Source organism: Xenopus laevis, chromosome 8S (assembly GCF_017654675.1).
Source record: "Xenopus laevis strain J_2021 chromosome 8S, Xenopus_laevis_v10.1, whole genome shotgun sequence".
In the NCBI taxonomy this organism is placed as follows: domain Eukaryota; kingdom Metazoa; phylum Chordata; class Amphibia; order Anura; family Pipidae; genus Xenopus; species Xenopus laevis.
In genome coordinates, this window is record NC_054386.1 from 2,180,834 (window position 1) to 2,207,171 (window position 26,338).

A 26,338-nucleotide genomic window follows, 5' to 3' on the forward strand; every position below is an offset into this window, starting at 1 on the left:
GAGTTGAGAAGAACTGAGCATGCTCATGAGCCAACAGCCAAAGGAAATTCCTGAGGAGGGTGCTGAGTGGGTTAGAGGAGCAGAAGGAATTCTAAGTGATTAAGGGGATGCTTCAGCCTTACTATTAACCTTTGAACAGGTATTTACAGATTTCAAAGAGGCCCTTTAGTGATTAAATGTTTGCATGGGGGGTATACATGTTCTTTTACAGTATGAAGATCCAAATAATGTAAAGATCCATTATCCGGAAAACCCCAGGTCCAGAGCATTCTGGATAACAGGTCCCATGCCTGTACAACATAAGATTTCTAAATATGCCTGAATATATAGCTGGGTGCAGCTGGGCAGCAGGCCGCAACTGATAAGTCTGTTTTTGATAAAATTCAAATCATAAGTAACATCGTAAAGTAAAAACATAGAAAGTAAAATCAAAGGGTTTTTTTGGAAAAACTTTGATTTTTCAAAGTCTGCCAATTAACTCCAAATAGGCTCTAGGAGGTCCCCCATAGGCTAAAACAGCAATTTGACAGGTTTTAGATGGAATGGTTAAAGTCGGATTTTTAAAGAGACAGTACATGATAAATTTCGATATTTGAATATTTTTTTTTTTTTTCGAAGTACACAAAAATTTGCACGAAATTTGAATTTTTTTTGATCCAAACTTTTACTTCGACCTTTTGATGAATCTGCCCCTAAATGTATCAACTAAATGTAGAAAATTGTAACAGTTCAGATGTTCCAGGATCACTGAGCTGCCAGAATGAAATACAGTGGAACCTCAATTTTACATCCCCTCATTTTACATTGTTGTTTTGTGGTCCCACCTATAAATCATGCATAACACATTTCCCTAATTTTACCTTTTCCTGGATTTTACACCATTTTTTCTGGTCCCCTAAAAAATGTAAAATGGGGGTTCTATTGTACTAGAATAATTTGGTCCCTTGAAAACCAAGCATTTTAGGAAAGCACATAAATACATCTTTCTACTCCAAACTGACCGTAAATTGGGGGTTCCATTGTACTAGAGACAGGAACATTAAGCAATAAACTTCAATTTTAGGAAAACTGCAAAACATAAAATATGCAAACTTGCAAAAAAAATGGAAAGGCGGCACTCCGATTAAAAAGAAAAAGGTGGTTTATTGCAACAGGTCACAGACTGACATCACCTGACGCATTTTGGGAGCAACTCCCTTAATCATAGGCTTAAAATATGGAAAGCAACTGAAAAAAGTCTTATTTATGGTGAATGATCTGAAAACAACTGGAATGTTGGAAGGACGAACATCCTATTTTAAGGCCTCTAGTTGCACCACCGAATAAAGCCAAAAGAACTTATGCAAACTTTTTGTTTCTTTGTTTTTATTTTGTGTTGTTGATTTAATGCATTTAGGAATTTTACCATATTTTCCATATGATTTTGGTGTAAGTAGATATTACTGGGCCCCAAAGCAAATTCTTTTTCAGGCTCCAAAAATGTTTAGAGGTTGAGCTGTTTTGCCAATATTAATTGGAATTGTATATGAATTAGGGCCTCATGGGACCCCTATAACTCGTGGACCCCCTGTTCTGACAAATGATTGACATGTGACCTCCAGTCGTCAGTATTGATTGTGTTCCAGCAGTGAATCCACATGAATTCTATGACAGAATAAGTCAGTGACACAGACATGTGCAGAGTGTAATCATTACACAACGATAACAAAGCTGAAAACATTTGTGTAAATGACAATAGGGAAAAGAACTGTCTCAGCCATATTGTTTCTTAACTGCTCTACTAACGATGGTATAGTCAGCATCCCAAATTAACGGGGCAAATTAACTAACCGCGAAAATTTGCCAGCGACGGCTTCGCAACACTTCACCAGGGGTAAATTCACTAGGACAACGCTAATTTAATAAAATGTGAAGTTTACCGAATGCTGGTGAAGTTTTGCTAGCGTTAATTCGGCAATCAAACTGTAGATGCGCTAGCGTTGGCTAATTTGCATACGGCGGGAAATGATAAAGTTGAATGGACGTATATGTTGCAGTAAATACATTACATTACACAAGTCCAGGGAACCTTAATAAAGACAATAGAGTTGTTATATTGCCCTACACATGAGCCCACTGTATAGTTTATGTTCCATATGTTAGAAAATGTAGGGGGGAACCCGGTTACCCAAAAATAAAATATAAGGACTTTTGCAGACTATTCTTCTGAAAAAAGGAAAAGACGCCAGAGTTTTTTGGAATTTAGAAACTTTTTCCACTAAAAAATATAATGTAAGTGACAGAAGAATGAGGAAGATCTATTCACTCCAATGTACTTCTCCTGGTCTGAGCTGGTGACGGCAAGTCTGGCGAAAGAGCTAACGTTCAGTAAAATCCGCATCTTAGTGAATTTGCAGAGTAACGTCCATTCGCCAGAGCGAAAGTTCACGTGGCGATAGAGTGCAAATCACCGCTAGCGTCTGTCTCTTTCACTAGTGAAGTTAGGACTGTGCCTGTAATAAATCAGCGAAGTCCCTGAAAGCGGTAATGCTGGTGAAGTTTCGCCAGCGTTAGTTAATTCGCCCTTTAGTAAATCTGCCCCAATATTCCTAGAGATTTCAATTGCTCCAGTGTAAAGAGGGGCAACATTTTGTGTTTGGGGGGGGGGGGTGAGTACACTGTGGGTAGAGAGAAGCTGCACAGAATACAATGATTTTATTTCTATAAGTAATTACATATGAAAGTACTTAATGTTTGGGGAGGACTGTAGTGTCTATAAGTGATTTGCTGTGGGTGTATATGTTTTGGAGTGTGCGAGTGCAAGATGAGAGAGAGAAAAAGATGCAGGGAAAGAGAAAGATTCAGAGAGAGAGATAGAGATACAAAGAGAGAGAGAGAGAAATACAAAGAGAGAGAGAGATAGATACAGAGAGAAATAGAGAGAGAGATACAAAGCAACAGAGAGAGATACAGAGAGAGAAAGAGATACAGAGAGAGAGAGAGAGAGACACACACAAAGAGACAGAGAGATAAAGAGAGATACAAAGAGAGAGAGAGAGAGATACAGAGAGAAATTGAGAGAGATACAAAGCGACAGAGATACAGAGAGAAATAGAGAGAGAGATACAAAGCGACAGAGATACAGAGAGAAATAGAGAGAGAGATACAAAGCAACAGAGATACAGAGAGAAATAGAGAGAGAGATACAAAGCAACAGAGATACAGAGAGAAATAGAGAGAGAGATACAAAGCGACAGAGATACAGAGAGAAATAGAGAGAGAGATACAAAGCAACAGAGAGAGAGATACAGAGAGAGAAAGAGATACACAAAGAGACAGAGAGAGAGATAAAGAGAGATACAGAGAGGGAGAGACAGAGATACAGAGAGAGAGGGAGAGAGAAAGAGATAAAGAGAGTGCGAGAGAGACACAAAGATACAGAGAGAGGGAGAGAGACAGAGAGAGAAAGTGATACAAAGAGACAGAGAGAGTGAGATAAAGAGAGAGATACACAGAGAGGGAGAGACAAAGAGAGAGAGATACAGAGACAGACAGAGACATACATAGAGTGAGAGACAGTAGAGAAATAAGAGACAGTGTGTGGTGTCCGTATAAGGAGCGGGGGATGAGTTTTATGCAAATGTGAGTGAGGGAGAAAGAGCAGAAGACTGAGCCGGGCAGAGTCGCCAGTGGAGGAGAATCAGAGACTCGGACTGACCCGTCTCCTCCTCAGAACTAATGGCTGAAGCGGCTGAAGTGGAGGACGAGATCCAATTCCTCCGAACTGTAAGTTCTTCTTCCTTTTATTTTCTATCCGCCTCATTCTGTGTCACGTGACCCTCCTGTCTCCTCACTCGCCTCTTCTTGTCACTCACTCGCCCGACCCCCCCCGACCCACTTGTCTCTTTTTATTTTATTCCTTCTGCCAACGGCTCCGGGACACGAGGGGTTAATGGGAGGAACAAAACTTTGCACTTGGCGTTAGAATTAGCGACTGTGACTCACAGGGAAGCGATTGTCGCTGCAGCCGAGATTTTGTCGCACGCGACTCCCGTGTCCTGTGTTTTCTCTCATTTATAGACAATAATAATAATGTGGGTGGGACGGAGCAGCTGTCGGGGCTGCGGATAAGGGATCCGGGAGGAATAATCTCCAATAAAAACCTCTCAGTCGCCTCGTGACCTTTTCCCCAGTGACCAATTGATTTGACTCCCTGTTGGACTCTGATTGGAGCTTAAAGCTGTGACGTAACATCACTAATTAACTCTCGTCACAATTAATTACTCGGCGCTGTTATAATTGATAATTAAAAAAATGAAATCGCTGCAGTTTCACCTCCCGACGGATTGTGGCGTTTGTAGCTCGCTCGCTGGGTGATGAGGCAGAGCCGCGGATGTGCACTTCCTATTGAGACGCATCACTCAGGAGTAGAAAGTAGTTCGCTCATCCACTTGTCGCTCCTTCATCAGCGCTAAATATCCACTAACCAGATCAATGTTTAGCAGCTTGGCGGGTTTCCAGCCAAATTGAGCTACTAATTTAAAGCCAGGCAGGTTTTAAAAGTACAAAATAGCCAAGGTATTGATTTGGGCTCCTGTTTGAGCCTTTTTGGCTGGTTTGTAGTTTTTATTTATTGCCCAAGCCTGTTTCCCAATGCATGTTGGGTAATGTAGTTTTTCTTTAACAATTTGCCAACTGTCAAGTTGAATGTAAGACTACACTACCCAGCATGCACTGGGATTGACTTGTGTAGAAGTCGGCCATTACCAGATTTTGGGGCTCTGTACCCCACTCTCCCATTACTCTTAAAGGTCTGGCCACACGAGCACATTCACAGATTTTAAAGTTACATATGTCTTGGTTGTTATATATTTTTTTACGTTACTGGTCCAGATTTGAGGAGATTAGTCACCAGACAACAAATCTCCTCTTTTTCACGCCAACTAATCTCCCCGATCTGCCTTCCGCCGGCTAAAATAAAAATCGCCTGGTGGAGCTTCGTTTTCCGAAGTCGCCCGTAATTGCCTCACCACTACATGTGCCTGCCCCCAGGCGATTTACATTTTAGACTGCAGAAGGCAGATCATGGAAATTTGTCGTCTGGAGACTAATCTGCCCGTGTGGCCAGACCCCAAAGGACCAGTATATATATATATAATATTTGTATTAGGCCTTATGGGGCCCCTATACCTCCTGGGCCCCCCTCTGTAGTTACCCCCCTGGTGACGGGTGAATCTGTCCCGTTTTGCTGGAAAAATTGACTCAACGGTAAACATTTGAAAATGGTGTATTTTCACATATATTCATTTATTTTTACTGCAAATATTGTGCCATTTGGGCTACTTTTGAAGTGCCTCTTGGCTGGTTTTGTAGCCGACTTTGGCTGGTTTTGAAAAATCTGGCAACCCTGATGTTCAGTGCCGTTACAAACCTCATAGGATAAGAAGCCACCAAGGCTTATGCAATACGGTGGAACGGTTACATGACGGCTAAATAAATGATAAAGATCCAAACTGTTGTGCACGAGGAATCAGTAGAGGAAGAGCTCCTTGCTCGCTGCTCAGGGGCGGGACTACAGAGACGGCAGACCCTGCGGCTGCAGGAGGCCCCAGTAGGTACATGAGGCCCTAATTGATGAGCAATTTATTAAAAAAGACAACCTCTGGATATGTTGGAGGCCCTACAATTGAATTTGCTTTGCGGCCAGTAACATCTAGTCGTGTCACTGTTGCTGCTGAATGTGTTACTAATGATGACTGCTCTCAGCTCCTCCTCCACCTCTGATGATGATGATGATGATGCACAGACAGAGGGTGAATTAGCTCTTTCCCCATCAATCCAACGGTTAAATGCCAAAGGATATGTTCAGCCTGAAAGGACTGTTAAACCATTAGAGATGCATGTGCTGCGGTTATTGCTGATGATGAAGTGTGTGTGATATGCGCTGAATTCCAGGCTCTCTCTCAGCAATGTCCGTGTGTAGCACATGTCTCGCATTACAACACAGCCTGTCTCTTACCATCGATCACAATTTGCCTTTGCTATAATGTCTTACTTGCAACAACCAGAGATATTTATGCCCCTGGCACATTCTCCTCCTTGTTTTATCCTCTGAATGTACAAATGCATCAGCTGAAGTAACGGCCAGTAAGAACCTACAGCGGCAGTTTGTTGCATAGACTTGCAGTTTGTTGCATAGACTTGCAGTTTGTTGCATAGACTTGCAGTTTGTTGCATAGACTTGCAGTTTGTTGCATAGAGTTGCAGTTTTTTGCATAGACTTGCATTTTGTTGCATATAGTTGCAGTTTGTTTCATAGACTTGCAGTTTGTTGCATATAGTTGCAGTTTGTTGCATAGACTTGCAGTTTGTTGCATATAGTTGGTTTGTTGCATATAGTTGCAGTTTGTTGCATAGACTTGCAGTTTGTTGCATAGACTTGCTGTTATTGATACATTTAAAGTTACGTAAGAAACATCCCATGAATGTGCATGCAGCTGTAAATTTTGGATTATTTTGAATGAACAGCTGGCGTTGCATTTGTTTAGAAGGAAGCTGGAATATCGTGGCCTTTGGGTTCAAGTTTGCCTTGGAGCTCACATATATTTCAAGTGCAGTTTCCAGCGGAACCCCTTTTATCTTGTACTTTGTGTAATAAAATAGTTCTCCTGAGCAGGAACTAGGACGGGCAATAGCGTTTGTGCTGAACATACTTTTCTGTAATTTCTGTTATTTCTTGGCTAAACGGGGACGTTTTAGTTATTCCATATTTTACTTTATGAGGCAGATACCATTAATTAGTGACTCTGCGTGGAAGGAGCACATCTACGGCCAATGCCTTTTCAATCCAATTATTGCAGCTGAAAAAACAGCGCAAGCTTTTGGGGGATACCCTCTTCCTCGGGTGCATTGTGCTGTTTTTTTCTGCTCCAATAATTCGATTGAAAAGGCATTGGCCGTAGATGTGCCCCTTCCATACAAAGTGACTGGATACTATTTGGTTTCTGAAGCAGCCAGAAAGTGTATGCAGCCTTGAAAAGCAAGTAAGTGGTGTGCTGAGGAATTTTGTATAGATTCCTTTAATTAGCCAGCTCAGATTATTAGCTGTCAAAGATACAGGGGTTCAGACCCTAGGTCCTTAATTAATTAATTAGTAGGCGTACTCCATCAGAATGGGTCTCATTTGGAAAGTTGCTAAATATTGAAATCGATCAGACTCCCAATTAGTGCACATGGCCTGGATGCATAAGGCTCTTACACACGGTCGTTTTTGCCTGCGCTCCGCTGCGTTGCACTTTATTCCGTTTAGCCGCAGGAGTAGACGCACTCAATTATTGTCAAGGGGGCTGTACTCACACAGACGCATGTAAGCACCAAACACAGGTTGGGGTGCAGCATGTTGCATTTCACCTGCGTTTGGCGCTTACATGCGTCTGTGTGAGTAAAGCCCCCTTGACAATAATTGAGTGCGTCTACTCCTGCGCGCCCCTGCGGCTGAACTGAACAAAGCGCAATGCAGGGGAGCACAGGTAAAAACAGCCGTGTGTAAGAGCCCTTAGGTTTACTAATCTTAGCCCTAATCACCCTAATCTTTGCTCGAAGTTTCCTCGTGAGGCAACTTCGGAAAACAAACCGACGCTTGTGTCATAACGCAGGCGACTCTCGTTACAGCCGGTGCAGGAGAAGAGGAAGCGGTTCGGGCAGATTAGTCGCCTCAAAGAAGAGGCGATTAGTCGTCAGGGCGCTAAATCTCCCCGAAATACGCCTGTCGGTAGGGTCTGAAACTGCGCTAGCGACAGTCTGGTTCACTAGCGAATTGGCGCTTGCACCTGTTAGCGAATTGGCGAAGTCCCTGCGGGTGGCTAGTGAATTGTCACTAGCGTTAGCCACTTCGCTCTTTAGTAATTCTGCCCCAATGGGCGTAACTACAGAGGAAGCAGACCCTGTGACTGCTGGGGGGCCCAGGAGGTAAAGGGGCCCCACGAAATCTAATAACTCGACAGCTTCAAGCATTGAGCGTCATAGAATAACAGACTGTGAGTGTAACTTCAGTATCTCATAGGTCCCATTGACTTTCAACTTACATTGGTAGAAGGCGTTTTCATTGCGCAGTTGTTGGGAGATGTCTCATTGGATTCTCCCTTATGAGTTCAGAATGTACTTTGTGTTGAATGAAGTTTAGCAGAAATGATATCATTTGATAATGCACTGGGGCAGGGGAAACACACATCTAGCATCTTTTTATTTATCTATTTATATTTTATTTATATACGTTTGTTCAGCAATTCTTAAAGGAACAGTAACACAAAAAAATGTAAATGTTTTAAAGTAATGAAAATATAATGTAATGTTGCCCTGCACTGGTAAAACTGATGTGTTTGCTTCAGAAACACTACTATAGTTCATATAAACAAGCTGCTGTGGAGCAATGGCGGAAATTGAAAAATGGCTACATGGCACAGGTTAACTAATGGATAACAGATAACACTATTAGACAGACAGAGCTTATTTGCTATCTGCTGTGTAACCTGAGCCTTTTCTCCTTTTAATGGCTGCCCCCATGGCTACACAGCAGCTTATTTATATAAATAAATAGTAGTGTTTCTTAAGCAAACACAGCAGTTTTACCAGTGCAGGGCAACACTGCATTATATTTTCATTACTTTAAAACACTTTTATTTTTTGACGTTATTGTTCCTTTAACTGGCTATACATGAGTTTATGAGGGATGTTAGAAGGCAAGGTTGTGTATTTTGTGTATGTTAAACCAAGGGCCGTTGTCTCTAGGACATACTTCCCAACATTTTGGTAATTAAAAGAGGGACAAAAAAAGCTTCTGGGCGGCGAAATGTTTTGCCCACGCCCATTTTTGTGGCCACACCCCCTAGTTACCATGTTCATTTACAAAATTTGGCAGGATATGAAAATTTGAACATATTTCTGTGTTTTTTGTTTTCAGTTATTACATTTTTTGCTAATGGAGGTGAATTGCCCTTTAAGGGTCAGGGCACACAGGCCGATTCAGGGAGATTAGTCACCCGGCGACAAATCTCCTCTTCTTCGGGGCAAATAATCTCCCTGAACTGCCTCACGAGGAAACGGGTGACTTCGGAAAACAAATCCCTCCTAGTGCCATCCCTCTGGCGATTTACTTTTTAGCCGGCGCGAAGACAGTTTGGGGAGATTAGTCTCCCCGAAGAAGAGGAGATTTGTCTCCGGGTGACTAATCTCCCCGAATCTGCTGTGTGCCCTGACCCTAAACTGTGAGTCTAAGTTCTCCCAAGAGACCTGTTTATCTAAATTATTACAATTACTTATTTGCTTATCTCAAAATTGTTACAAAACTTAGTTGCACCTGGTGGCTGTTCTGGCTCCTCTGCCAATAGCCAATTAAGTTAGAAACGTTGTTTCTTTTTCTGGCTGTTCAGTGCAGAGAAAGTTGGGAGTTTTCAGTACAAATGCTGGACTGCGGGTTGAGCTGTCAAAAGCGGGACTGTCCCTCTGACAACGGGACAGTTGGGAGGTATGGTCTAGGATAGCACTGTCAGGAAAGTGATGCACAATAATGATGTGAGGGTCGGGTTTTACCCCGACCCGCCCTCCCTCCACCTGCGCCCGCCCACAACTTCCAGGTTCCTTTTATAGACCCGCGCCGACCCGTCCCGCCGATGAAGTCACAAAAAGGGTCGGGCAATAGGGTGTGCTTCTATAATAAAAGGAAATCGGAAGCCGGCAGACTGGCAGTGCAAGGTGCGTTTTTGGCCCGAACCCGCACAACCCGCTGGTGCCGCGGGTATCAGGCCGGCCCGCACATCACTAATGCACATGTACCTATACAGTATTCTTTATTATTTACCCCACTGTTGGGCACTTGTAACACAATATCATGCTATAGATTGCAAGCTTTAGGGTGATTTTAAGAACCTTCTTAAAAAATGCTAGAACAGCTTTGCAGTTTTGTAGTCTCCAGTAGAAAGACACATTTACCCATTTTGGATTTGTTAGAAGGTGCACTTATTACAAATTCTGGGGTAAACGTAGTTTTTTTTTTGGGCTTTACCACACATAAAATGCAAATGAGCGTTGACTTCTGTTTTAATTCCATTTATGCCACATATTTTGGTAATCCTATGCATATTGCCCATTATATTTAGGATGTTTTATCTCTGTATCAAAGGACATGTGGGAGATAATATGGTGAAAATATGTAGATTTAAATAGATTTTTATACATTTCATAAAAAGTGGTAACTTTAGCAGCTGTAATGTATCTTACTACACAATATTCCACACTATCCACTTCTTTTGTGTAGTGTCACTTGTGTTGATCCTTCTGCAACTTGAACTTCTTCCCTCTCATCTTCTCCAGTCGTTTTACTTTAAGGGCAGAGACACACGGTGACAAATCTCCTCTTCTTCGGGGACTAATCTCCCTGAACTGCCTTCCCGCCGGGTAGAATTTAAATCGCCGATGGGATGACACTCGGAACGCTTCGTTTTGTAAAGTCGCTTGAAGTTTCCTCGCGAGGCAACTTCGGAAGCGAATTACATTCTAGCCGGCGGGAAGGCAAGGGAGGCAGTTTGGGGAGATTAGTCGGGGGAAATTAGTCGCCCTGAAGAAGAGGAGATATGTCGCCGGGTGACTAATCTCCCCGAATCTGACCGTGTGTCTCTGCCCTAAAACTTGCGCTATTGGAAATCAGATTTTTAACCTCTTTCTTACCATTGACTTCTTTCCATCCTCTTTTGAACATGCTGTTTGTTGTAACTAGCTTCTCAAATTTAGAAGATTAGTCGTTGATAAATATTCCCCAAGGACTCCCTGGGGTATATTTAACAAAAAGTGAAGTTAGAGTTCACCACAGTGAAATTCCGCCACTCTTCATTCATTTCTATGGGATTTTGAAAGGCGTATTTATCAAAGGATGAACTTTCACCCATTGATAAATACTTTTTTATCTGGGGGCAGATTCACTAACGGGCGAATGTTCGACAGCGTCAGCTTCGCACCCATCGCCCCACTTTGCCAGGTGCAAATGTGATACGAATACACTAATTCACTAAAATGCGAAGTTTAGTCCTGGGCATCGAACGCTGGCGACTTTTTGCTAGCGTTACTTTGGCAATGCGAGCATTTCATAGCAAAGAGGCGCTAGTGGTCATTTGTGCTTCGTGAAACTTCACTGGCAGAAGAGGTAACGTTCAGTAAAATCCGCACTTTTGTGAATTTGTGGAGTAACATTCGATTGCCAGAGGCAAGAGTGTCCTGGAGTGTGAATGAATATTAGCGACGGCGCCAATTGGCGCTTGCACCTGTTAGTGAATTGCCGATGTTCCTGCGGGCGGCGAAAAGTCACTTTGATCTTTAGTATTAGCCACTTCGATCTTTAGTAAATCTGCCCCCATGGCTTAAGGTGGCCATACACGGGCCGATAAAAGCTGCCGACAGACAGGCCTGTGTATGGGGCCCCCCGACGGGCTTCACCGATCGAGATCGAGATCGGATGGGACAAAAAATCCAGTTGGATTGCAGCCGCATCTATTCGTTGATGCGGTCCCGCAATCCGACCGCCCATTGGTATTCGTTAGGATCCAATCGTTGGGCCCTAGGGCCCACGATCGGATCAGCCCGATATTGCCCACCTCAAGGTGGGCATATCGGGGAGAGATCCGCTCGTTTGACAACATCGCCAAACGAGCAGATCTCTCAGTGTATGGCCACCTTTAGTCGTGTTGTTCCTGAGGCAATACTGATTGGGCCATTTCCCTGTCTGTTCTCCCACTTTCCACCCATTCGCTCACCCTGTTTTTTGCAGAATAAAATCAAAATTGCAAACTATTGTGTTCTATAGCCGAACCTTGGTTCTTCAGGGGACTGCGAAAAAACTGCATAAAATCTAAGAAACCGTTTGCTGCAGGATTATAAAATTGAGGTGCAACCGTACAGTAGCGGGCAGTCAGGGTTTATGTTTTATCGAAGCGGATACCTGTGCACTCAGTACATTCAATGGCATTTCACTAGATGGGCAGTCAAGTGCTGTTCTGCTTTATGGGGTGGAATTGCCAATCCTTGTTCCTCAATGCAAATCGTATGTCGCGAAAATTCTGTAGTCTTACTTTTTACTGCAATGTGACTTCATGAATAAAGAAGCCTAAAAGCTCAGCCTGATTCTCTTTCAGTGTTTTGCTGCTCAGACATCATTTATGTGACCTGGTAAAGTCGGCAGATTGTTCAACTGTCATTCATTTCACTGCCGGACAGTGTCGGACTGGGACACCAGGGGCCCAACCAAAAAACCTTTGACTAGGGGCCCACCAGTTAATCTTAGTCAAGGGGCCCACTCTCAGTACTATTATTATTCTTCCTCTCCTCACTCAACCTCTATTCTCCTAGTGTCTTTTCTTTACAGACTATAATCTATTATTCCATCTATTTAGTCTCTTTATTCTCATAGAAATAGGGAATGGCCATGAAATAGGCAAATGTTTAGCAGCCTGAGGGGCCACTGTCACCTGGGCCCACCGGGAGTTTTCCAGGTATCGCTGTGGGCCAGTCCGACACTGACTGCCAGAGTATCTGTCGGCCATAATGTTCCCTGTGGGAAACCCGATGCCATGGCAACTGCCTCCATGTTTAAAGCTTTAATCTGTTACCTGCTGCTATTGAAACTGAAGCTATAGTGAAATATATACACCTGTAATGTTGCTTTTATGTAATGTGTTCAGTTTCATAATGCCTTTGGCACTTGAGGTTTTATTTTCCCCCCAAAATGATTTGAATTTACTGTATATGTTCTCTGTAACAAACAAACAAACAAAAGAAATACCAAAGTAGAAAGTCACAACATCTCAAATCCCTAAAGAATCAAACCCAATATGATCCTGAAAGTCGGCCAGATCTCGATCGGATGGGACTAAAAATCCCGTCAGAACGTGGCCGCATCTGTTCGTTGATGCGTTCCCGCGAATCGACCACCCGCTACTATTCGTTAGGATCCGATGGATCAGCCCGATATTGCCCACCTCAAGGTGGGCATATCGGGGAGAGATCCGCTCGTTTTCAATTTTTAGATTGTACTCCATAAATAAAGGCTTTATTCAACTATTTTGCTTTTTTCCCAAACTTGATGTTTGAAGGGGTTGTTCACCTTCCAAACTCTTTTTTTTTCAGTTCAATTGTTTTCAGTTTGTACACCAGAAAAAGATGTTTTTTCAATTGCTTTCCATGTTTTACTTTTGACAGTTTTTTTCCAAAATTGAAGTTTAATAGTCATGGCTCTGGTATTTCAGTCTGGCAGCTCAGTAAAGGTGGCCATACACTGTAAGATTCACTTATTTGGTGAGGCCATACAAACTAATCTTCACAATTACATTTAATTACTGCAATGAGACTTCTTGCAAAATGCCGCTAGCGACGACCACCTTGAATCTGCCCCCAAGTATTTTCAAGAATCTGGCAGTTGTTCCTTAAAACCATTACCTGCACTCTAAGCCTACTCCTCAGCTACCATTACTGATGTGCAGGGCCAATTCTGCCATAAGACAAGGTAAGACCGACTGTGAATTTTATAGTTTGCGCCAATGCGCAGTAAATGTATTAAAGAGTGATAGGTGAATTTGTCCCGATTCAGTTCTCTGAAAAATTCGCGAATTTCCTGTGAAATTCACAAAACGGCAAAGAATTTTGACGCCTGCATCAATTCTGCCGCTTGAGTCAATTTTGACGCATTAAAGTCAACGGGCATCCGAAAAATGTTGACACGCAGCAGTTGTGACTTTTCCGACGTGCGTCCAATTTTTTTTTTGATGCCTGTGAATTTCTGTGCCAGTTTTGCGAATTTACTCGCTGGCAGCAGAACACGGAAATTCTATGCAAATTCGCTCCTGGTGAATTTATTTGCCCCTCATTAGTAATAAAACTTCTTAATGAAAAAGTCGTTATGTTTGCTCCGAAAAATTACGACACCTTCATGCACTTCAATTACAATTCGCAATGCAATAACAGTTTAAGGAACAATATTACATTGCGAGAGGTGGATTTTTATTCTTATTGGCGCGAATTGTTTTTCTCTTTGCGACTTTAATCACATTCCCCCCGTAGAGAAGAAAAGGTTTCGGCTGCAACAGTAAGAGCAATGGAAGAAAGGCGATGTTTACCAATTACTAAAAAAATCCTGGAAATGCGTCCGTTCATATGTTGAGAATTATTATCAAGCCTTACTTAGCGTGGACTTCCTTGACTTGCTCTCTTATTACGCAGGGGAATTTTTACTCTTTATTTAGATATGTCAGTGTTTACCAGAAAGACCCCGGCTATGGACGCCTAGCGCAGTTTGACTTTGTAATGTCACATAAAAGCAGACAGCAGATTATTTACTAACTAATGCGCTTCATCTTTCTCTCTCACTTGTCACATTCTTTTCATCGTCTCAGATTACGTGGCTAAAATATTTCCGGTTTTACATAGCGGAGAGCAATGCAAGCGACTGATTTTACACTAATCGTACGACACCGCTAAATATCATAGATTTAACACACATAAAATCCCACCACAAAAAGAAACAACTTAACTCATTTATTTGTCATGGATAGCAAAGGAAAGAACGGTTGTGTTATATTTATTTTGGATGAGACGGCTAATTCCATTTATGCCAAGTGAAGGGTGAAAGATCACATTCCAGTTGTACCACACTACTTTCTACCTCTACAGTTTCCCCTTTAAAAGGTAATGTTGAACCAGTCTTTTTTTCTAAACACCCATCTCCTGTCTTCTTGTGTTTGATGCAATGGTTGCTTCTTATGCACATTAAGGGGGTTCTTTACTAAACTCCGAATGCAAAAATCACGAAAAATTATAAAATCAGACTTTTAAAAAATCATGAATTTTTCGGAATTTATTAAACCTGAGGATGGAAAAGTCAGAAACGGAAAATCCGGCATTTCAGACCCGTCAAGGTTGCATATGAGTCAGTGGAATAAGTCCCAATGATTTTTTGATGTGCGCTGGGTTTCGTTCAATACCCCGAAGTTTTCTGAGTTTTCGAGTGAAAATTCTGAGAAAATCGGATGGAAAAATTCCAAAACAATCGTGAAAATCTGACTTTTTTCACGCAAACCAAATTTTCAAGAAAATTTAATAATAAATAAGCGTAAGAAACCTGAGCGGATTTGATTGGAGTTTGCAGCAGAAAATATTGAGATCAATTCGGACTTTGATAAATAACCCGCTAAAAGTTAATGTTTAGTCATATGTTCCGTGAAACTACTGTTAGTGACACTACTATCTTTAGAATAGATAATAGGAGTGCTAACTGTGAATGTGCTGTGTCTGACAAGATTATTTTTGTCCTTATAAGGGCAGAGACACACGTGGAAATTTGGGGAGATGAATCACCCGGCGATAAATCTCCTCTTTATCAGGGCGACTAATATCTCCGTACTTCCTCCCTTGCCATCCCAACATCTAGAATCTAAATCTCCAGCAGGATGGCACTCGGAGCGATTCATTTTCTGAAGTCGCCCAAAGTTTACATTTTATTTTCCATAATTTATAAGCAAGGGCCTGACGCATTTCGTGTCTACTAGGGACACTTAGGGGCAGATTTATCAAGGGTCGAATTTTCGAAGTAATGGGAGTTTTTTTTAACTCCCATAACTTCGAAATTCGAATAAAAAAAGACCAAACAAAATTTAATAAAAAATTCAACGTTTTTAAAAAATAAAAAAAAACTTTGATTTTTCAAAGTCCACCAATTGAATCCAAAGCTTTATATTGTGCTTTATATTGTGAAACGACCCCATCAGTGGCATAAGTACTGTAGATATTACTGGGCCTCACAGCAAATTGTATATCAGGCCTCCAAAATGTCTAGAGGTTGACTAGTTTTACCAATATATATTGAGATTGTATATGAATTAGGTCCTCTTGGGGCCCCTAAACCATAAGGAGTGGAATATGTCAACATAGAGCTTTTCAGAGACCTCAAATATAGTCAAGCCACCTGCATACCTTTCCTGCTAAGAAACTTGGACCAAGTTGGGGGACATGTTTTTGTGCTTTCCTCCAGTAAAAATACCAACTTCTTGTTATAAAGCTGGAAGGTCAACTCTTGAAATTATCTGCAGCCAATTTTTACAGCCTATGGAAGTCATCTTGGGAAAGATTCTGCCCTGGATTCATGGCAGAGGGTGACTGATTAAATTGCCTACAGTACAACACAGATGTGGGCACAGAAGGTTTAGCTGTTAACCTCCGCTACTCATGTCAAATTGAGTCATTTTTATACATGGTTTTCTTCCCCCCCCACATACATGAAAAAATTGGTAGATGGACCAAATTTTAAGAAAAAGTGGGATGTGTGTCTGCTTAAAGGATACTGATTTATCATGATTTCACCTTTTTTAACCACATTTTTCTGCTGATATCTATAAATATTAGGGATGCACCGAATCCAGGATTCAATTCGGGATTCGGCCTTTTTCAGCAGCATTCAGATTCGGCCGTATCCTTCTGCACATGCAAATTAGGGACGGGTAGGGAAATAACGTGACTTTTTGTCACAAAACAAGGAAGTTAAAAATGTTTACCCCTTCTGGCCCCTAATTTGCATATGCAAATTAGGGTTCGATATTTGTAATCTTTCGCGAAGGCTTCGGCCAAATCAAAAATAGTGGATTTGGTACATCCCTAATAAATATGGACAGTTTTCTGTTACCAACGATATCCATTTATCAAAAAATCCATGTTCTTATCACAATCAGTCTACTGATTCTATTAAAGGCTACGAATCATGCAGTGATGTAAGATGTTGCTTTAGAATGAGATCTGTGACAAAATGCTGTCCATCTTTACCACAAAGTCTAAAAAGAGTTGTGTTACTGAGAGAAAGAAAAAGGTTCAGCCATATGAGTATAATATCCCATGTAAGCTCAGTACGGCTGTAACATTTCAACATCTATGGTGATTGATTATTTATTAGATTACAACACAAATCTACTTTTCTATATATTTTCAGGCAAACATACAATATCTTTTATTTTAGCAAAGTCCTTTTAACCAACTCTGATCTTAAGGCCCCCATAAACGGGCCGATAAAAGCTGCAGACATACCGAGTCGTCAGCTTATTGGCCATGTGTGGGGCCCTCCGATGGGCGTCCCCGATCGATATCTGGCCAAAAGTCGGGCAGATGTAGATCGGGCCAGGTAAAAAATACCGTTGGATGGCGGCCACATCTGTTCGTTGACGCAGTCCCGCGATCCGCCTGCCCGTATGGCCTCCAATCTGATCCCATCGTTGGGCTCTAGGGCCCATGATCGAATCAGCCCGATATCACCCACCTCAATGTGGGTAAAGTGGAGAGAGATCTGCTCATTTGGCGACATTTCGCCAAACGAGCGGATCTCCCTGTGAATGGCCACCTTTAAGAACACAGAGATCTGTGTAATATGTAAAGTTGGCCATCGCAAAACGAGCGGATCTCTCCCCGATATCGAGGTTGAAATGGAGGGGCATATGGGTGGTCGAATCATTGGACCGCATCAACGAAAAGACGTGGCCCCGATCCGACGGGAATTTTTACCCAATCAGTACCCAATGTAGTTGTACATTGCCGGAGCCTTCTCAGCAGTTACAGGAGCTGCTTCTTCAGCCCTGAATGATCCCTAAATATTTTAACAAGGCTATTTACACTTCAAGTTTAGAAAAATGTAAAAAATAACATGTTTCAAGAAAAAAAACAAGTAATTGATATTAATAAGGAACCCTTATAAAGAAAGAATTGTTCAGTGTACCTTCCTAAAAAAGCAATACGTTTTCCGAACGAAAGAGGTGTGATTACCAAAATAATGTATTATAGAAATGAAAAGAAGTAAACCCCTCTCTATTCAATTGACCACCAATTAGAGAAAATTCAAGTATCTGTGCAGCAGTGTCGAAACTAACAGTTTCAATTGATTGGTTAAAGGTTACTAACCCAGTGTTGCTTCAATTATTGGGCAGCCATTGCTGGATTACCCAATAAAGTGCTATGTACTAGGTGCTAATAATTCATCAGCAATTAAAAACCATGTAATAGGATTAATTAATATTGTGCTATAAAGTGCTAGTGCTTCAAATGAAATTAAGGAGTTGACTTAAATAACCAGGATTAAGTTGACCCAGGTGAGATTAAAGTTAATTCATTATTATATATCACACATTAAAATCCATTCATTATAGAAGATTGTAATAACTGATTAACTGTTAAAAAGTAAACTTTACTAAATTCATTAAAATTGCTGCAAATCAATTACGGTAATCTTTGAGAACTGCATAAAAATTGGTGAATAGTAATTAATCCATACACCCCCGTTAAAGTTATAGGGTGTTAAGAAACGTTTGCATAAAATTATTCAAAGGAGACCAGCATTGAAAGAGAAAGGAGGAATAGGAAAATTGTTAGAGGTGGAGAAGTCCCAAGTTCTAGCTGCCTAAATTTTTTCTAAGTCTGGGACCCCACACGGAGGAGAAAGTAGGTCACTGGGGACTGTAGTCTCGATTCTACCTTGCTATCTTATAATTCGGAGAGCTAATCTTCCCTATAAAACCACCAATCCCACAGTGCCATTGGATAACAGGTAAGATTAAAAAGAAGAATCAATGCGGTCGCAAAGGATTAAGATCAATAGGAAATTATTTTGCAATAGTAAAAATAAGGAAAGCGCCAGGAGACTTCACAAAAAGCGCTTCCCAGTGTGCCAACACGTGTTTCGCCTGCTGGCTTTGTCAAGGCAAAATCTTTAATTAATAAGGAACCCCACTTGTGTGTCGTGATTAAAAGAATATTTCCTCACTATGCCCAAAACTGTTCCTAAATGCTGTGCCAACATTAAGACTGTAAAGCTGTTATCAAACTGAGTTTATATGATTAAATTGAGTTTATATCTAGATTTATTTTTAGGTCCTACCTGTGCTTGAAGTGGTCACATATGTGCATAGGGCAACCTTAGAACTGAGTACGGTATGTGTCAGGAAATTATTTTGCAGAGCCGTCTGTTAAGACGTCTCTAGTTACTGGTAATGTATGTATCGGATTTGTATTTCTTGCACTTCTCTTGCACCTGCTGCTGCCAATAAAGAGCAAGGGAGGAAAGTCAGTGGTAGGAGAGACTGATCTGCACTTACAGAACTACCAGCTTTCTTCTAGACTTATGTTTCCCTTTTGGTGACAAATGTATCACAAATATATAATTAATTAAAATATATAATAATATATAAATTTGTTTTTCGTGGAAGTTGCTGCTTGGAGATATAGCTCAGTTTGTTGTTAATACCTATATTTTAAGCTAGACTTGGAGCTTAGTCCATGGAAATTCTCAGTGAATTTACGCCTGGCGAATTTATTCGCCCATCACTACTAAGGATCTATAATGGAACAAAGACAGCTGCAAAACACTGGTCTCAGCAGTATCATATATGTAATTATGAGATGGGTGGTTCCCCTTTGAGTTAACTTTTAGTATGTTATAGAATTGCAACTTTTCAATTGGTCTTCGTTATTTTTATTATTGTTTTTTTCATATAGTTTGTTTTTGAACTATTTGCCTTTTTCCACTGATTCTTCCCTCTTTCAAATGCTAAAAACAAATGCTCTGTAAGACTTCACATATTTTGTTATTGCTACTCTTTAATACTGATATTTGCCTCTCCAGGCATTGTCATTTGGACCCTAGCAACTAAATTGCTGGAATTACAAACTGGAGAGCTGCTGAATAAAAAGCTAAATAACTCAAAAACCACAAATAATAATAAAAAAAAAAAAAGAAAACCAAATGCAAATTGTCTCAGAATATCACTCTCCACATCATACTAACAGTTGACTCAAAGGTTAAAGGTGATTCAGATCACGTAGATCTGAATTGAGTGCCACAGCGGAGGGTTAGTGGCCCTGTGATCCCGGTGGGTCCCCTCACTGTAGCCCAATGGCTTGTACGATGCAGCCCTAATAGGCCTTGTCCTTTCTATGCTGCTGCCCAGCACACTCTAGCAGACATTAAGGGGCCCATATACTAAGCTCGAGTGAAGGAATAGAATAAAAAAAACTTCGAATTTCGAATGTTTTTTTGGCTACTTCGACCATCGAATTGGCTGCTTCGACCTTCGACTTCGAATTGAACGATTTGAACTAAAAATCATTCCACTATTCGACCATTCGATAGTTCTGTCTCTTTAAAAAAAACTTCGACCACCTACTTCGCCACCTAATGCCTACAGAAGTGCGATGATACAATCGATCGATGGATTAAAATCCTTCGAATCGAACGATTCTAAGGATTTAATCGTTCGATCAAACTATTTGCGGTAAATCCTTCAACTTGTTCGAAGGATTTACATTCAACAGTCGAATATTGAGGTTAATTAACCCTCGATATTCGACCCTAGGTAAATCTGCCCCTAAATGCACCCTGCTTCACACCTGGATACTCACCACAGGCCTCTCACCTTAGAGCCCTCCAACAGGCTGAACAGGTAGCATAGTGAACTTTGATACCTACCTGATACTCGAATGCACCCTTGGCCCAGGTTCCGACGCTGCCGGACTACATCCATCCCAGCAGTGCTCCCCATACCAGCAGAGACACTAGCCCCGCACATATGGTTGGAAGTGACTCTGGGCTCCCTATTACACACACAATACAGGTGAGGGTGCAGAGAAAATGATGTCCCCACAAAGGATGGCAACCTCTGCCCGTATGTGATTCCCTACTATTTCAGGGTTGTGCTGTACATGTGACCCATACTAATATATCTGTATACACCGCTTACTACTGAACCTGTGGTTTGTACCAAACACTGTTGAGCATAGTAGTCACATCATGAGATCATATATGGACTGGTAAATATAGGGAAACATATGCACAAAGTGAGATCAGATGCAACTGCACAGGTGGAGCAGTATTCCCAAGGCTGTTGGCTCTTCCCTTCCAAACCGAGTGCCTATTCCCCACTCGTGACTGATAAGGTACCACCAGTAGAGAGCCCAACAGGACCAAATCCAGAAGACCTTATATCTGCCATTTTGAACTGCCAAACCACCTAAACCTCCATGCTTACATCTAAAATCAAGGAACTGAAAGTGGATCTTTCCCTCATCAAATAGGATGTTCAAAATATACGGGAGAGAACTGAAGAATTCTAAGAAAGAGTGGGAGTGGTTGAAGACCACACAGCTCAACTACACCAAGATATCACACTACAGTTTAAAACAGTGAGTGATCACTTGGGTGACTTGGAGGACCACTAGCACCAGTCCAATGTCCAAATTTTGGTTCTCCCAGAGCGCAGTGACTGAGCTCACCCTGAAATATTTGCACAAACCCTTCTCAAGGAGTGGACCAGGATTTATTTTACAGTTCGTTGTGGAACTTGCACACTGAGTCCCTCTTAGACCTCTGCCCCCTGGAGCCCCGCCACGGGCATTCCTTAAACTACTCAGTTACAGAGACAGATGTGTGGCACTGAAAGAAGCCAGAAAAATGGGGGAATTGCAATATGCAGGAGCTTGGATATCACTTTACCCTGACTACTCCACCACAGAACAAATCTAACGCAGCTCGTACATGGGGTCAAGCATAAATTCCATGACCTGGGCTTGGACTATACAGTGTTATATCCTACAAAGTTAAAGGTCATGGATGGGGGCAAGGCCCACTTCTTTGAGCGTCTTGAACAATCGTTGGACTGACTGGAACTCTATAGGGGTATCTCCCCAACATACCGAATGATGCCCTCCATTAGAACAGTAGTAGTAATGGCAAGTTGAGCAAGGGGGGTGTTATCTTGTAACTTTGTTAAACATCTTTGCAAGACGAAGACTACGCACATGCTCAGTGTGGTCTGGACTTCAGTTGGGAAGTTAAGCACAAGTCAAATAATATCTGCCATAGAAGCTGATACAGCAAGACTGATTAAAAATCAGAATATACAGACTGCACTGGGTCTGCGGATACAAATCTCTACACAGTCACCGGCTGCTTTATAGGGAAACAAACAAAGCTGCTCAAGTTCTGGAAAGTAATGTGGGGGCTCCCCCTGCTGTTTGAAAGTATGATTGTTTCCCTGCAGAGCAGTTAGGGACCAACTGAAGTTTCCTATATGCAGCTGTCAGAGCAAGTAAAACAAAGGGGGGATTTCACTGCATACAGTCAGGTTTAATTAAAGTATATTGGAGATAGATTTCTTTTTCATTAAAGAAAGTAAAAATGGGATTTTATTTGTTTGCCTTTACATCCCCTTTAACCAATAGGGCTGTTCCCATCTTGTACCTTAAATGCAAAATAAAAACTTTAAAAAAAAAGAAGAGAAACCAACTTGGTCATGGTGAGATGGTCTAAAATAAATGGAGCCAAAAAGCCCTCTCTGAACTGTATCTGTGCTATAAAAGCAGCGGTTTTGCATGCATAGTTGGCTACAGGGGCATGAACGAGTGATTTGAATGTCTCCGCCCATAATGCCTTATGTGAGAGTTAAAATCTTATTATTTGGTATTAAAAGCAGTGCAATGTGTTAGTGATGTGCGGGCCGACCCGATACCCGCGAGACGGGCAGGTTCGGGTCGACCTCACACTGCTCCTCGAGGGTGGTGGACGGGTGCGGGTTGAGCACTTCTCCTGCTCTCCCCGCCCGCCACCTTCAAATTCCGTCATCCGACTTCCAGGTTCCGGTTTTATAGTCTTGCGTCTGCTCGCCCCTTTTGTGACGTCATTGTGACGTCATCGGCGAGGCTGGTCTATAAAAGGACCCCGGAAGTGCGGGCGGGCGCGTGCGGCAGCAGGGCGGTTAGGGTCGGGTGCGGGTCAGGAAATGCACATCACTACAATGTGTGTAGCACGAGGCATTTTCGTTTTCAGAAGGCTTTACACTGCATCCCAAAAGTACTTCACTTTTCTTCACTGTGAAGTTATTTGCAAATTCTACTTAACAAATTAATCTAAAAATATATATATTTGCAGGTCATTTTTATAGATTTTATATTTTGCATTGTAAATCATACAAATGCTCCAATATAAGGAGCATGTTGGTTTAAAATTGATGTTCAATATGTTTTATTATTTCACAGTAAAATGTTCATAGTTGTGAAAGCTCATCAGAGTGTCCTTGGCCTTAGATTGTGAGCTCCGCTGGGGCAGAGGCATTTAGTGAATGAGTCTGCATTATATAAATAAAGTATAATTCAGTAATGAACTGCCTTGGCACTTTTAGGGGCATATTTATTATGCTGTGTAAAAAAATTGAGGGTTAATACACCAAACGTCGACCATACTTAGTGTTTTTTATGTGACTTCCACTGGAAACCATCACACCGCCATTTATTTGACACAGTTTTTTTCAGCGAATTTATTTTTTACACGGCATAATAAATACGCCCCTTAGAGGATGTTGAAAAGATTTTTTTGTCGTTACTTATTAGTTTCCAATAACAACATTAAAGGATAAACAAACCTATTTTTGCAACTTTGTTCCATATGCTTCAGTTTACTAATGTATTTCAGTCCCGGGCTGTTTTTGGTCTTAGTTTAAGACTTAAAGGACCAATAGTATAAATTTTTTTTAAAAAAAAATTCTCAATTGTTTTCCTCTTCAGAAACGGCAACAGGGCGACGATCCATCATGCGGCACTCAATTTCTCCTGCCTGCCTTCCTTATAGCAGATAGCCAGGGACTAGAAATCGAGCGCCGCACGATGGATCGTCGCCGTGTCGCCATTTCTGAAGAGGAGTGCAAGCGGAGTTCCGGTAAGTTATTTTAAAGTTTAATTTGTCTTGTTGTTTTTAAAAAATTTTTGAATATGGAAATGTACTAAAGAACTACTCAGCAATATTTTAGAACGGCTAGCGGTGATATTTTTAAAACTGATATGAATGGAGATGAATCATGAGAACTTCATTACATGGAGGCTTATTTATTAAAGGTCACATTTTATTGCTTTTAGAAGTTCTTGTAACTACAACTAAACTTGCAAACTATAAAACCACGACTGTCATTAATTAATTAAAAGTTCAGTTTATAAAAAGTACGAACAAAAAAAAACTGTGTACCGTGAAAAGCTCAAAAAATCAGATAACCTCTAACGTTCTGATTGGTTTTTAAAAGGTTCAATAGGATAGGAGCTCCTCCCATTGACTTCTACAGCACCTTGACCTAAATTTTGCATTAGAGGTTTTCGTGGTTTTTGCACTTAGGGGCAGATTTATCAAGGGTCGAATTTCAAAGTGGAAAATACTTCGAAATTCGACCATCGAATTGAATACTACGAAAGTCGAATTCGTAGGATTTTTTGCATCGTACGATGGCACTCCAATCGTACGATTTGAACGATTTTATCGTACGATCGTATGATTTTCCTTCGAATACAAAAAACTTCTCTGAAGGTCCCCATAGGCTAACATAGCACTTTGGCAGGTTTAAGTTGGCGAACTATTGAAGTCAAAGTTTTTTTATAAGAGACAGTACTTCAAATCGAAGGTCGAAGTTGTAGTAGCCTATTCGATGGTCGAAGTATCCAAAAATTACTTTGAATTTCTAATTTTTTAACTTGGAAAATTCCCTCGATTTCACTCCGACCCTTGATAAATCTGCCCCATAATAAATCTCAAATTTTTTAGAGCTTTTTAGAGATATAGGAAAACCACGAGGTTTGTGTAAAAAAAACTAAATTTGATTGTTAGTAAATGGCCCTGTAGTTTAGGTAGGCTTTTCTTTTTACTTTCCTTGTCCAGGTAAATTCAAATCTAAACCCAGATTGCTTTTTAAAATTGAGAAAATATTGCATAGTTTTGTTCTGAAGTGATGGCAAGAAAAATGTCGCTATTTATTTGTGCAAAATTTTGCATTTTCAAACAGTGCAGCGCACATTGCTGACCTTCCAAACCGTCTCAATCTGATATATTAGTTGATATATTTACAGCCGCACGGAAGAAATGCCATCAACTGAAGTATCAGTTGTAACAGACTAATATGTAGTAGGTGCTGAATCTGAGACAGCTGCTAAGAAATGTATCAAATTGTAACAGTTTAGACAGCAGGCAGTCTGTTTTATTCATCTGCTACTGGCCAAGAGAAAATGAAACTGAAATGAAGGGAACTATCGTGAAAATGAAAATCGAATATAAGCTTCAGCATACTGAAATAAGAAACTTACTAAATACAATCAATTAAATATTCTGCATCATCAGTTGGGTGTCAGATATTCACTGACAGTTAGATCCAATATATCTTATAGGGGGGCTCCTTTCCTAGCAGATGTATTAGAGCTCACTCAAATATCTGATTCCAAGTACAAACAAAATAACTGACTTTTGCACAAATCCTGCATGTAGAGAGACATGGGGGCAGATTTATCAAAGGTCGAAGTGAAAAACTGAATTTTTAAATTCGAATTTCAAGTTTATCTTAGTGTAATTGAGGAATAGTCCAAATGCCATTCGAATTTTAAGAAAATTAAAATTTTGAAATTTATCATGTACTGTCTCTTTAAGAATTTGTCTTTTCGCCATCTAATTTGTGTTTTAGGCTATGGGGGACCTCCTACAATCAATTTGGAGTTGTTTAATGGACTTTTGGGGAAAAAAAATTTCAAAATTTTTTTAAAAAAATTCGAATTTGATTCGAATTTGCAGCTCAATTCTATTCATACGTTTTTTAAAAAAAAACTTTTTAAAAATTTTTTTTCGATTGGTTGGTTTTTTTGAATTTCGTGTTTATGGGAGTTGATGGTGGTTTTTAGAAACTCATATAAACTTGAAATCCGACCCTTGATAAATCTGCCACATGATGTCTGGTGATTTTAATAGAGTGAGCTCTAATACATCTTCCTATAAGATATATTGAATTTACTGGTCAATGATTATCTGACACCCAACTGAATGAAGAGAAACAGATGCTGAGAGAGGAATAGTGATTATAAACTTGATTATTAAGTTTCTTAATTTAGTATGATGAAGCTTATATTCGATTTTCATTTTCGCGATAGTTCCCCTTTATTTTTTAAATTGTAATTTCTAAAAAAATGGTAACTAATAGAAAGAAATTTGTAAAAAAAAAAAAAAACCAACCAGAGGTGTAATTTACAAACACAATCAACACTTGGGTGCAAATGTTGTGCATGTTGAAGTCAGTGGTGTAACTATGGAGGAAGCAGACCCCGCAGTCACAGGGGGGCACAGGGGAACAGGGGGGTCTGCTTCCTCTATAGCTAATAGAAAATCCCCTGCTCCCCAGCCGCTCTCTTACCTGCAACGAGGAAGGGGGATGCAAGTCGGGCGGAGTTGGGGAGTAGGTGGGGCAGAGACGGGACAGGAAGTAGGTGGGACAGGAAGTGG

General features: G+C 40.9%; 1 protein-coding gene across 4 annotated transcripts in view; it reads left to right on the forward strand.

Moving 5' to 3' along the window:
- Window positions 1-3,529: 3,529 nt before the first annotated feature.
- ryr3.S (ryanodine receptor 3 S homeolog) overlaps window positions 3,530-26,338 on the forward strand; it is a 254,374-nt gene continuing 231,565 nt past the window's right edge. For all 4 annotated transcript variants that reach the window (XM_041574388.1, XM_041574389.1, XM_041574390.1 and 1 more), the window contains exon 1: window positions 3,530-3,765. In XM_041574388.1, the coding sequence (XP_041430322.1) occupies window positions 3,718-3,765 (48 nt within the window). In that variant the 5' untranslated portion in view covers window positions 3,530-3,717. The remainder of the gene's footprint in view (window positions 3,766-26,338) is intronic.